At 33.7% G+C, this 12,489-nt stretch overlaps 1 protein-coding gene across 1 annotated transcript; it reads right to left on the bottom strand.

The window, feature by feature from the left end:
- Positions 1 to 2,142: 2,142 nt before the first annotated feature.
- Positions 2,143 to 9,937, bottom strand: LOC144956769 (uncharacterized). The gene is made up of 3 exons (XM_078887472.1): positions 9,847 to 9,937; positions 8,043 to 8,088; positions 2,143 to 5,944 (listed from the first exon to the last, which is right to left on the bottom strand). Exons 1-3 carry the CDS (start codon positions 9,925 to 9,927, stop codon positions 5,544 to 5,546), a joined length of 528 nt encoding a protein of 175 aa, XP_078743598.1. The 5' UTR covers positions 9,928 to 9,937; the 3' UTR covers positions 2,143 to 5,543.
- Between the last annotated feature and the right edge of the window lie 2,552 nt (positions 9,938 to 12,489).

Here is a 12,489-nt window from a genome sequence, read left to right as displayed (position 1 = left end):
TATTTTGGTAGTCGTTCCTTCCTATTTTGGCGTAGTTTTTTTTTTGGTCAGTGTCAGGTTATGAGTTTATGAAGGAGTTCAGAAATCTTATCATTATCATCATACACTGCCTATAACGTCACCTAGATACGATTATTCCTTATCAAAATGTGCTCTTTCATACAATGTTTTTTTTTTCTTTTAAAGGGTTTATTAAAGTGCCAGTAAATAAGACAGGAAAATGGGATAATAATAATAAAAAAGTTTAGTTTTATTAAAAGCACACGAGAATAAGCATTGTTTCTTAACATTGTTTTTTAAGGGTTTTATGGCTAGCAACACATTAAGGTCATATCAGCGCCAGTAAAAAGGAAGAAAATGGGAAAGTAAAAAGTTCTAGAGTTACAATTAAAGCACCCAAGAAAAAGGAAGACAAAGGGGACTTGGTTCAAATAGGAAACAGATGTAGATTCCAAGAGCACACTATCAAAATACTTAGTTTGAGATCACCTAAAAGTCTCATCCAGACACAAGCACAGGTCCCTATACAGAGGAATACACTCAAATGTTTAGAAATCATATATAATATCTATACAAAAGACAATACAGTGCATAACAGAGAGATGATTTACAAGGAATAATATCATCCCCCAAAACTAACCATACATTTGAATGTTTCCCTCGCAGCCAGGGTCAAGACAAAACCGAGTAATCTCATTCTCTAAGACAAGACAGAAAGCAAGTTGGAACACAGATATAAGGGGATAGAAGACACAGTAAGTACCTCCCTGCCCACTATGGGAGGTAGGAACCCCACCCAGCGAGTGTAAGCAGGACAAAGGGAATGGTTCAAATTCAAATAGGGAATAGACGGAGATTCCAAGAGCACACACACATACACACACACACACACACACACACACATATTTATATATATATATATACAAACACACACACACACATATATATATATATATATATATTTTATATATATATATATATATATATATATATATATATATATATATATATATATATATATATATATATATATATATATATGTGTGTGTGTGTGTGTGTGCTTAACTACAAAGAATCAATATAAAATAAATGGCACATAGGTGTAATTAGGGCATATCAGACTAGCATCTTCCATCAATTTTTCTTTTCTTTATAATTTTACCAAATGTCTTGGGATTAATCATATATCAAATATTTCTGGTTACATAAAAGTCAAATATACTGCAGCTCTGTACACATTGTCATTTTAACAAATAAAGCAAAAAATTGAAAATAGTATGTACAGGCCTGTTGTAAATGGCTGGTGAAAAAAATTATCGGAACTTTTTGAACACACGAAAATAGACCAAGAGGACAAAAATATGGGTTACCAAACACATCAAAGATATGACACGTCAATTGACTAGTCAAATCATGTCATCCCCCCCCCCCCCCCAACTCATTTATAATAAAATAAGCAGGTCCTTATTTTATGGTACAAAAAAAAAATCCCAATATTTGAGAGTACACATCAAGTCTGTCTCCCTCTCAGTACACGATTTCAGGCTGAACAAAAGCAAAAACAAATGTTCCAACTTCAGAACAGGGCAAAATGCAATCTGAATGGGCAAATTGTATTTTAATGGTTGGCGGACGAAACCTCTGAAGTTTCAATTTTCATGATTGACGGATCAAAACTCTGTAGATTTGCACACCATGTTTTATTTAATTATGGTCGGATCCGAAAATTAAATAAAATATGGTGTGCAAAGTGCAAAGCTCATATGTGACCCTCCGTCTCAAAACGGTATTATGTCGGAATGATTCAGACCCCAAAAAGTGAATTTACAGATAGAATGATGAGAAATTGGACCTTAGAAGTTTTTGTAAAGCAAGAAATAGTATTTATACCCCAGCATAACATACAGAAATTAAATCCACGTTTGATATTTGTGGCAAAAAATTCAATTTCCCGAACCGAGTGGATCCAGACATGTAGACTTCAGACTTTTGATCCACCGACTATCAATATGTGTTATAGCTACACGATGAAAAAGGGTGACCAATCTCACTCACCCTTTTGTGTCTGTTATAACGAGTCAAAGTGATACTAAGCTGCCTGAAGCTGTGGACTGTAAAAAATAATAACAAGAAATGAATATAACAGGTTTATAACAGCTTTAATAGAGAACAAAATATCAAACACTGAACTTTTTGGGCTCAAAACCCTTCTTCAGCAAACAAAAACCAATGAAATTGCTAAAACAAGCTTTTATTCGACAATGCAAATGTTGCTTGGATCTCAAAAAAAAATAAACAACAAGATAATATGAATGTTTTGGGTTTACCCTTTATCAAACCAAACACGATGAATGATACACTAAGGATGAACGAGAGATGTGAGAATGTCATGAATAAAGTAATAACATGAGTTGAATATTCGCCTTTACTACTACGCCATCCTCACAGCTCTCATTAATCTTCAGTGGACATTAAAAAAAAAAAAATTAAATAGACGTCTAAATAGGCATTATTCTTTTAAAAAAAAACAACCAAAAAAAACCCCTTGAGCTTTTATATAGCGCAATATCTACTAAACATGCTCAAAGAGCATTGCAAAGGGTCCCTGACCAACAGCAGCATGTAACATGTAGAATGAGACATATTACAATTTTTTTCCGATAGAGACAATGCTGTACTCATTTTACACCTGAGTATGGAGAGAGAATGTGAGTAAAGAGCCTTGTCCAAAGACTCAACTATGCGCAGAGCGAGGCTTGAACTCAGGACCTTCCGATCCGAAAGCGAGTGTCATACCACAAGACCACATAGCCACACATAAACTTTATTCATCAAATATATTTCCCCCTTCAATAGATAGATATTTAAAAAGCTCTTTTGTTCTGATCATTGTAGCTATGTTTGTCAATTTATTGTGCTGCTTTTAAATTTACAAAAATTGGAGAGTTTTGTCTCTCTCGCAAAAATGTGGGAAAGCAAAAGAGCTGCCATTTTTGACTTGATAAATGAAAAAAATCTAAAATAAAAAAAAAAATTGGACAATCTTAAAGACAAGTGAGCTCTCTCATACTTTTTCAAAATTGTTTTCTCTTTCTATCACTTTTTAAAACACGTCCAAGACAAGATTCATTTAGCAGAAAATGTTGATGTCTCATTCTAATCCTGTAATCTGGAAATGTGAACACAACTGTTTCAACATAGTGATAAAAGGCGTCGAAGTAACTTTAAGAACACTTTTTACCGTATAATGCTGGATAGCTCACTTGTCTTTTTAAGCGACCAATTGAGCTTGTTCTCTATGTATCTTTGTATATAAATAAGTATGAGTACAGCTCTGGATGTGAAGTTCCTCGATTTATTGGGCCTTAAAAAGTTGGCTTCTGGGACATTTGCACAAACCCCCCCCCCCCCTGCAAAAAAACACCCAAACAAACAAAACCCCAACAAAATTTGAAAATTATATCTTTGTAGGTCTATCAAAGCAACAAGTTTTAAGGTCTCAAAACTTTTAGAATTGTGAGTAACATCCGGATCAATGACAAACCACAGGAATTTCAAAAAAAAAAAAAAAAAAAAAAAAATCCAGTCTGGGTATCCAATCAAAATGACCATCAACGTTATTAGAAGTCTTATTACAATTAGATTATTTTTATACACATACATATCAAAAATAATTTACACCATAACCATGATTGTTACAATTAATTCAAATCATTATTATTATGATGATGTTGATTAGGGAGATGATTCAATTCAAAATTTCTTTATTGTCGGAAATATTCTGCACATTACAATACAGCTCGCGTACAACGGTCTCGGGTTACAGGAATGGAAGTCTCACTCACGTTATCTGATTTATTTACTAGGGGAGATAACTCCAAACGTGGTCCTTGTATTGTTTTTTTTTTTGAGTTCCCTCAGTATTGCTTCGCTTCAAATTCCGAATGCATGGATATAGTGGGACTTGGCTACAACAGGGATTTTTTGCGAGTCCCACTATCCCGTTGCATCCGAATTCTCCTGTACTCTGAGCACATAAGAATATAGAAAATAAAACATAAGAATAAATAAATATATATAAGATCTTTATGATCTTTCTCCGACATTGACATAATTATACATAGATCGAGGTAAATATAACAATACATCAACACTAGTAAACAAGCTCTCCATAACATATACTCATGCTCTCTCACACTCTCTCCGAATTTTTTTCTCCCTTTAGAAATTGAATTTAAAATCAATGATAGAGATGGCAAAATACCACCTGGTGGATCATTCTTCTCAACTCTCTCCTTACCAGCCATTTCAGGATTTTCCCCAAAACTTCACAACCAAAAATAGATTTTTTATCACTCAAACACAATAGCAGTAAAGTTATTGTGATAAATAATTTCTTTAGCAAAAACATGCTCTACAACACACTGTTCATTTTCTTTAAATTTTGTGATATACAAAAGAAATGTGGATAAGAAAAATGTTGGTTGTATCGTAACGAATGTGACGATTTTTCTATAGGTGGTAAGGAGAGGGTTAAAAAGTGGTTTTACTTTAGCCAGTTTCAGTTTGTTTAGAAAAGTATTTGTTTTCATGGAGTCATTGACAATTTTGCTCATGTGACCGTTCATTACCGGGACACCTGCCTTTTGTAGTTTTATTGAAATATCGTCTTCTCCAGATGCCTTTTTTTTTCATCCATATCAATAATTATTTTCCCTATCGTTTTGAATTCTACCTCTCTAAATTCAAATAAATTTACATCGGGAAGATTTCCTTTGCTTGCTTGCTCGGATGGCATTTAGGGTTAAAAATTACATTATTTCCTTTTGTCTTTCGCAACGTTAACAAAAAAGGTATTGAAAACTGGACATACTTTAGGGAACTTATTTATCATTTTACCATCCTGTTTTATAGTTATATTTTGCTCACTAGACTTTTTCTTTGATAAGAAGGGTTTGATTGTAGGCCAAAAATCTTTGTTATTTTGTTCCCCCATACACTTGTCTACTAAATACTTTTTAGATTTGATACTTCGTTTCTACTTCTTTTATACAGTTCCAATATTTCCTGATTTTTGTGTTTTTGATATTTGCTGTAAGACAGTCTTATACGGTAGATAGCTTTGTGCAAATTCTTATTCATTTAAGGCAAATTTTTATTTTCCTGATTAGATCTTTGTTTAATTGGAGCATGCTTATTTGCAACCAGTGCGAGATTTTCTGCTAGTTTCTCATATTTGCATTAACATCTTTTTCATTTAACTGGGTTTCATAAGCAAGAACCAATCTTAAATTTTCTTGATATTTTTCAGGTTAAAAATTGTTGAAGTTTCTGTAGCATTTTATTTTTCACTTGAGTTTTGGAACATATTAGTTGAAATAAGGTTATGATTATCACTCACCCCTGTGCTAAAATTTAGTGGCTTTTCAAAAAGATTTGGTTTGTTGTAGCTATTAAGTCAACAATGGAATGTGATGATGTTGATGATGACCATAGGATTTCATATGTTCATGTGTCCATACATTATATTGTATAAAACAAGTCTAAAATGGACACAGAAGCCAGCATTCGAAGCGACACCACGCAAGCTTAGCATTTCCTGTCCATTTAATCGCTTCCAGCCATACTCTTGTACCTTGTGTAAATTTATTTACACGCACACTATTACACACGGAATTATGGTTATCTGTCATTCCTAAATAACCTGTTACTCCAACCATTCTGTCCCATTTCAAATACATTGCAATTTCCCCATCTCCGTCATGTACAAACCTGACCACTGTTATGTAATACCCATTCCATTTAGTAACAATACAGGCATTTGTTTTGTCACCCATTCCATTGTAGTAAAACTTTTCACACTCATCCAATTTCATCAAGTGACCCGTGACCAATCCTCCTCTAGGATTTAAGTTCATTGAAGTAATACTTTGACAAATGTTGTCTGCAAAAGAGGATGATAATATCACATGAGCACCTTTATAAACGATTAGAATTTTTCATTTTTGTTTATAAAACAAATGTGTACCATTTGACGTATACTAACATGGCCTTGTGGTACACAAATAGCATTTCAAATATAAACAAACAAGATTTCAATCAAAATAACATTTACCCTTCAAACTCCTGGATTAAGGGCCAGAGTCAAATTAATACCGACCTGTCACACCAGAGACTACTCATAGTCATAGGCCATCTCAATTATAATGTCTGTGACTTTTATAATTGACAATTTACAACAAAAACATCGTTTTGTCCACTAGTCCAAATACAATGGAACCTCGAATTTAGAGACCTCTCTAATTGGGAAACCCAACAAACCAGGGCAAAATTCCAGGGAAGGGAAAATTTTCTCTATAATTTACCTTTCTAATTGAAAACAGATCCCAGGATAAAGGCCAGATTTGACTGAGCCTGGTATTAATTTTGATGATTTTATTGCAACTTTTCCCCAATTCTTTACCTCAAAATATTGTAAGAGCTATGCAAAAAATTAAAAAAAAAAAAAAAAAGAGAGAGAGAGAGAGAGAGAGAGAGAGAGAGAGAGAAGAGAGAGAGAGAGAGAGAGAGAGAGAGAGAGAGAGAGAGAGAGAGAGAGAGAGAGGGGGAGAGAGAGAGAGAGAGAGAGAGAGAGAGAGAGAGAGAGAGAGAGAGAGAGAGAGAGAGGTGGAAGAATATTATATATGACTAAGAAAGGAATGCTTTTGCATGTTTTCAGATGTAATAAGACTGACAAAAAGAACTTTTCGCAGGGACTGATGGGACAAGTATTTAGTATGTCAACTAGATAAAACCACGCTAATGTCTCATTCTTGCTTCAAGCACCATGCTTCATCCACCCAGGAATACAGTTTTATGATTTCAACGTTCCTTTTGCTGACGAAGGGTTTATACCCGAAAAGTTCATTGTCTGTACTGTTCCCACCCGAAGCCAACTGTTAGCTACTGCAAATGGTCAACAATGTATTTAAATTTATAGAACGCACATTGTATTCTCGTGTTTTTTTTGCCTTGGATAAGTAATGCTATAATAAAGGGAAAAATTAAAAGAACTAAAAAGGCACTGTTATGATAAATTGCGAGAGAGGTTCTATAGCAGGTGTCATTCATCTGGGTCTTAGCTACCTGTATGCCAATTTTCATGCTTTCAATCCGAATTTGCACGGTTGTAGTCTAATTTTCCCTACTACAATGAATATGAAGAAAATATATGTATTTACTTCGTTATTTCCCTTGTTTAATATAGCTGAAATAGGGAAAATCTAAGGCCTTAAACTGAAATGTTATGATTGATGGCCAGAGTGGTTCTATAACAGATATTTTTACTTTGGGTCCTGGTTAAACTAGGCCCATAAATGGGTTTAGATGTCAGACCAGCATTTATGTAGGTGTTGCTAATAGCTTTTATTTCTCAGCAAATCTTGTGGGTTCTCTGCTAGTAACAATAATAATGATAATAATAATAATAATAATAATAATAATAATAATAATAATAATAATAATAATAATAATAATAATAATAATAATAACAACAACAACATAAACAACAACAACAACAATAATAATAATAATAATAATAATAATAATAATAATAATAATAATGATAATAAAAATAATAATAATAATAATAATAATAATAATAATAATATAATAATAATAATAATAATAACAACAACATAAACAACAACAACAATAATAATAATAATAATAATAATAATAATAATAATAATAATAATAATAATAATAATAATAATAATAATAATAATAATAATAATAATAATAATAACAACAACAACAATAAAAATAATAACAATAATAATAGGAATAAAAATATTAATAATGCAATTTGTTTTGCAATGCTCCGCAAGTTATGATAAATGATCAACTCACGAAACCTTGTCACACAAACAAAACATATCCTTCACCTTTTCACAGTAGCATACTTGCATACACAAAACACAAAAATAACTTTTTTTTAAACGTCAAATGCAGCAAACTTCTTGTTGTCTTAGTTATAAGTAAAGGGTCATTTTGTAACTTACCATTTCGCTCTTCAAGTGATTTTAGCAGTGAATCCATGTCATCTACCTGAAAATAAAAGAAACACACTTACTGTTTTACATTTCTCAAATAAGGCCATTTGTGATCCATCACCTTGAGATTTGAGTGTTTAAGCGCTTTTTATATAGTGCATAATCCACTTAACATGCTCAAAGCGCTTTACAAGGGGTTCCTAGCTAACAAGTAGGATGAGACATGATGCCTGTTAGGCAATATTACAATTTTATTCCAACAGTTACAACATTGTTAATAGCCAGGTATTCATTGTACACCAGAGGACTCAACTATGCACCACTCAGAGCCTGACTCGAACCCAGGGCCTTCCAATCTGAAAGCGAGTGTCATACCACTTGACCACATAACCGCACCTCAAAATGGTATTACATAGAAGTGAAGTAGACGTAAAAAATAGAATTTCAAGTCATAACAATCAATATACGGAAATATTAAGTTTTTGGTGTTTAATAAACGAATTTCACTCTTCACATTGAAGGTCCTCATTTGGATCACTTCCTTGTCATGGTGAGGGTGCTTAACTCTCTCCTTACCAGCCATTTTCAGGATTTTCCCCCAAACTTCACACCCAACTAACACAAAAATATTTTTTTTATCACTCAAAAACAAGAGGAGTACATTCTTCCGATGCATTATTTCTTTAGCAAAATATGCTCTACAACACACTGTTTCTTTAAATGTTAGGATGGGCAAACGAAATTTGAATAAGAATAATGTTGGTTGTATCCCAGTGGATGAGCTGTATGCGAGTGCCTCAGAATGCAGCCATCATTAATTTATAGCATGTCACTAAGACCTACTAGGACTTTTATTCTGATGTCATTTTTTTAGGTTTGTGTACCGCCTAGTGAGTTGTCATTGGAGGTGCTCAAGGAAACAAGTGATCCCATTGATTGAACTGTTGAATACAGCTCACGATTTGCTTTCTTTTGTGGCCAAACTCATGTCTTTTTGAAGTAATTTTTTGGTGAGTGCCAGGCTATAAGTTTATGAAGGCTATGCTCAGACAGCCTGCTTGGGTATGCATGAACAAAATGGCAATCCAACCTGGTGCTCACCACCCTATATCCCGGGCATTTCGTCTAGTAAGTAAGCCACCACTTACTGACACTCTCCATTCTGTTACATTGAAGGCATTTATTTTAACTCAAAATTTGTAAGTTAGTTTGATATTCAATCTAAAGCATAAAGTTAAATGTGATATTGTATTGTACTGTTTTGGTCTAATTTTGAGTAAAAAAGTAAGTACAAAAAAACTCTTGCCCCTTTATTTCATTCTCTCTTTCTTCCCTTCTTTCTCTCCAAATACTAAATGCTCATATTTCAAGGTGTTTGAAAATACTATTTTGTGATAGGTATAAATATTATGGTTATATCACAATCTTCTACACATTTCTATATGAATCTGTCAATGTCAAAGCCGATTTACTACAAAGATCATAATGTTGAAATATTTTTCTAAAACTAAATAATTTAAAGAAATTTACCTTGTTAATGGTTGTCCTGATAGCTCAGTTGGTAAAGCACTCGCTTCATAATATGTAAAGGGACCAGGATTGCAAGTCGTGATTTTATTCTGACCTCTCTGTGCATACCGCAGTGTTTAGGTAGCTGGGTCTGTCCTATTAGATATGGCATAAAGTATTTTGCAATTGACTAGAGTTAAACCCAAAGGGTAGCAAGCAATTGCTATTGTCCATTTAATTCTATAAAAAATGGATATAAACTCCTGATCCATGGGCTGCATTGGTCTGAAGGACTTCTACTTACCTTTTTATTGAGAGCAACCACATCATGACTTTGGATAAGAGCTCGATTCATGGCCCGGTGCAGGCAGACAATACCATTCATTTCAGACTCGATGTTCTAAGATGAAAGAAAAATGAAAACAGAAATTGTCTTTTTTGATGAAAACATTGAACTCATATCTGCCGTACTCTGACAAAACTCTTTTTAAAAACTTATGACCACTCCCATCAAAATGGTATAAGTATTATGTTAGGATGAACTGGAAGCTAAAATTTTAAACATAAATGGAAATTCGTTTTTAACTCTCTCCTTACAGGCCATTTTCCGGATTTTCCCCAAAACTTCGCACACCACCTATACAAAAATAGATTTATTTCACTCAAACACAAAGCTGTTAGTTTCTGATAAACGATCTCTTTAACACAGTGTTGATATACTTTGACTATAGCAAACATTTTTGTTCAAATATTATGATGTACTAATGATGTAATAATGGATGGATAGAATAAAAAATGAAGAAGTATGGAAAAGAACCCAGCAGAAACCAGTGGGAGAGGAAATAGGAAGAAGACGATGGAGGTGGATTGGACACACGCTTAGAAAGAACGACTCCACTATAACAAAGAAAGTATTGGACTGGAACCCCCAGGGCAGAAGATCAAGGGAAAGGAACATAAAGAAGATATACAGATATACAGAGAAGTGGTAAGACCTGGAATGAGATCAAAAAGATAGCTCGGGACAGATAAGGATGGAAACTGTTTGTCTGTGGCCTATAACCTGACCCAGGGTGAAAAAGGCAATGATGATGATGATGATTATGATGTACAAAAGAAATTAGAATTGGCTACATCGTAACTAAGGTGACGATTTTCCTATGGGTGGTAAGGAGGGGGTTAAGATCTATTCCAAGGGAGGTCTACTTGTTTTTTTTCCTGTTTGTATTTAGATTTGATATATCGATATTGTATTAAAATATTAAAAGATTTTACATTGGAGTTCTGATGATCCACTGACAATCTATTTGCCACATGTTTAACCCGTGGTGTTCAGCTCAATTTAATTTCAGAAATTCATTTTTAATTTTAGGCTCACTTTCCCCCACTTTTCTTATACTCAAGTAATCTCAAGATTAATCCTTTGATCCATAGACTGGCCGCCATGGGCAGGCCAGACTCAATTGCGTGCACCTACAGACTTGACTACAGGATCGATTTTGATTGTTGACGGATCAGAAAATTGGTCTCGATCTATGTTTTCGTTTGTTTGTTTTTTAAGGGTTCTACGGCGCTTGCAACACATTAAGGTCATATCAGCGCCAGTAAAAAGAAAGAAAATGGGACAATGACAGTAAAAAGTTATAGAATTCCAATTAAAGAAAAGGTAAGACAAAGGGGAACTGGTTCAAATAGGGAACAGCTGTAGATTCCAAAAGCACACTATCAAAGTACTTAGTTTGAGATCACCTAAAGTCTCATCCAGACACAAGCACAGGTCCCCACTAAGAGGAATACACTCAAACATTTACAAATCATATATATATATATATATATATATATATATATATATATATATATATATATATATATATATATATATATATATATATATATATATATATATATATATATATATATATAACATGTAAACAAAAATAATACAGTGCATAACAGAGAGATGATTTACAAGGATAAAAATATCATCTCCCAAAATTCTAACAATATATTTGACCGTTTCCCTCTCAGCCAGGGTGCAGGCCAGGGTCAGGACAAAACCAAGTAATCTCATTCCAACACAAAGACAAAAAGCAAGTTGGAAAACAGATATAGGGGGATAGAAGACACAGTATGTACCTCCCTGCCCACTATGGTAGGTCAGGTCGATCTATGTTAATCACCACAATAAAAAGTCATCATAATTAGAACAGATGAGTGCTAGTTTGTAATAGCCTTTATTTCCCCAGAAATAATGCGGGTTCTCCATTAGTTATGATAACAACATCAACAACAACGACAATAATAATAATAAAAATAAAAATAATAAAAATAATAATAATAATAACTAGTGGTGGGGGGGGGGGGGGGGGGGGGGGATCTAGGCATGCGAAATGGAAATGTCGAAGGGTTCTTGAGTTCAAAGTGGACATAATCAAAAAATGTCATGAGTTATTTCCCTTTGTTAGTCATCGCGCAACACCAAATGGTGCTGCTGGATGTTGCATGGATTTTTATTTTGTTTTGTTTTTCGCTTTTGAAATTTTCATTAACTATAACGGTAAAAATGGAATTAAAACACCCAATATGAAAAACATGGGAGCACTTTGTCGAAAATTTTGGGGAGTGTTCATCTTTTTTTGGTGAAAAGAATTCAGTAATTGACCTTTTCTTGAGATGTGAAACAATGCTCTGTTGCACAGCTCTTATAATTGCTTTGAATTTAAATGTGAGACCAGTTGATTCCATAAAAACATGAGTAGTATTCGAGCTTTACAACAGTTTAGGGGAAGAAGGCATTTTGGAGGCCGCTTCTACTCCGTCATCTTTCTTCTCTTTCACCTCCACTTGGGGTTGCTTGCTTTCCAGCAAATTTTAGACAATTTCACTGTTTGTTAATTCACCGTCAATGAAAGGGAATGGATACAATAACAATTAACAATCAGAATCA

Source organism: Berghia stephanieae, chromosome 11 (genome assembly GCF_034508935.2).
Source record: "Berghia stephanieae isolate SIO BIC M18660-M18661 chromosome 11, UCSD_Bste_1.3, whole genome shotgun sequence".
Taxonomy (NCBI): Eukaryota; Metazoa; Mollusca; class Gastropoda; order Nudibranchia; family Aeolidiidae; genus Berghia; species Berghia stephanieae.
This window is presented reverse-complemented; position numbering and strand designations above follow the sequence as displayed.

Excerpts from the sequence above, each read along its gene's own strand:
- LOC144956769 (XM_078887472.1), bottom strand. The coding sequence starts at position 9,927 with ATGAATGGTATTGTCTGCCTGCACCGGGCCATGAATCGAGCTCTTATC. Across the intron at positions 8,089-9,846 it reads TGGTTGCTCTCAATAAAAAG|GTAGATGACATGGATTCACT; the intron begins GTAAGTAGAAGT and ends TTTTATTTTCAG. Across the intron at positions 5,945-8,042 it reads ATCACTTGAAGAGCGAAATG|ACAACATTTGTCAAAGTATT; the intron begins GTAAGTTACAAA and ends CCTCTTTTGCAG.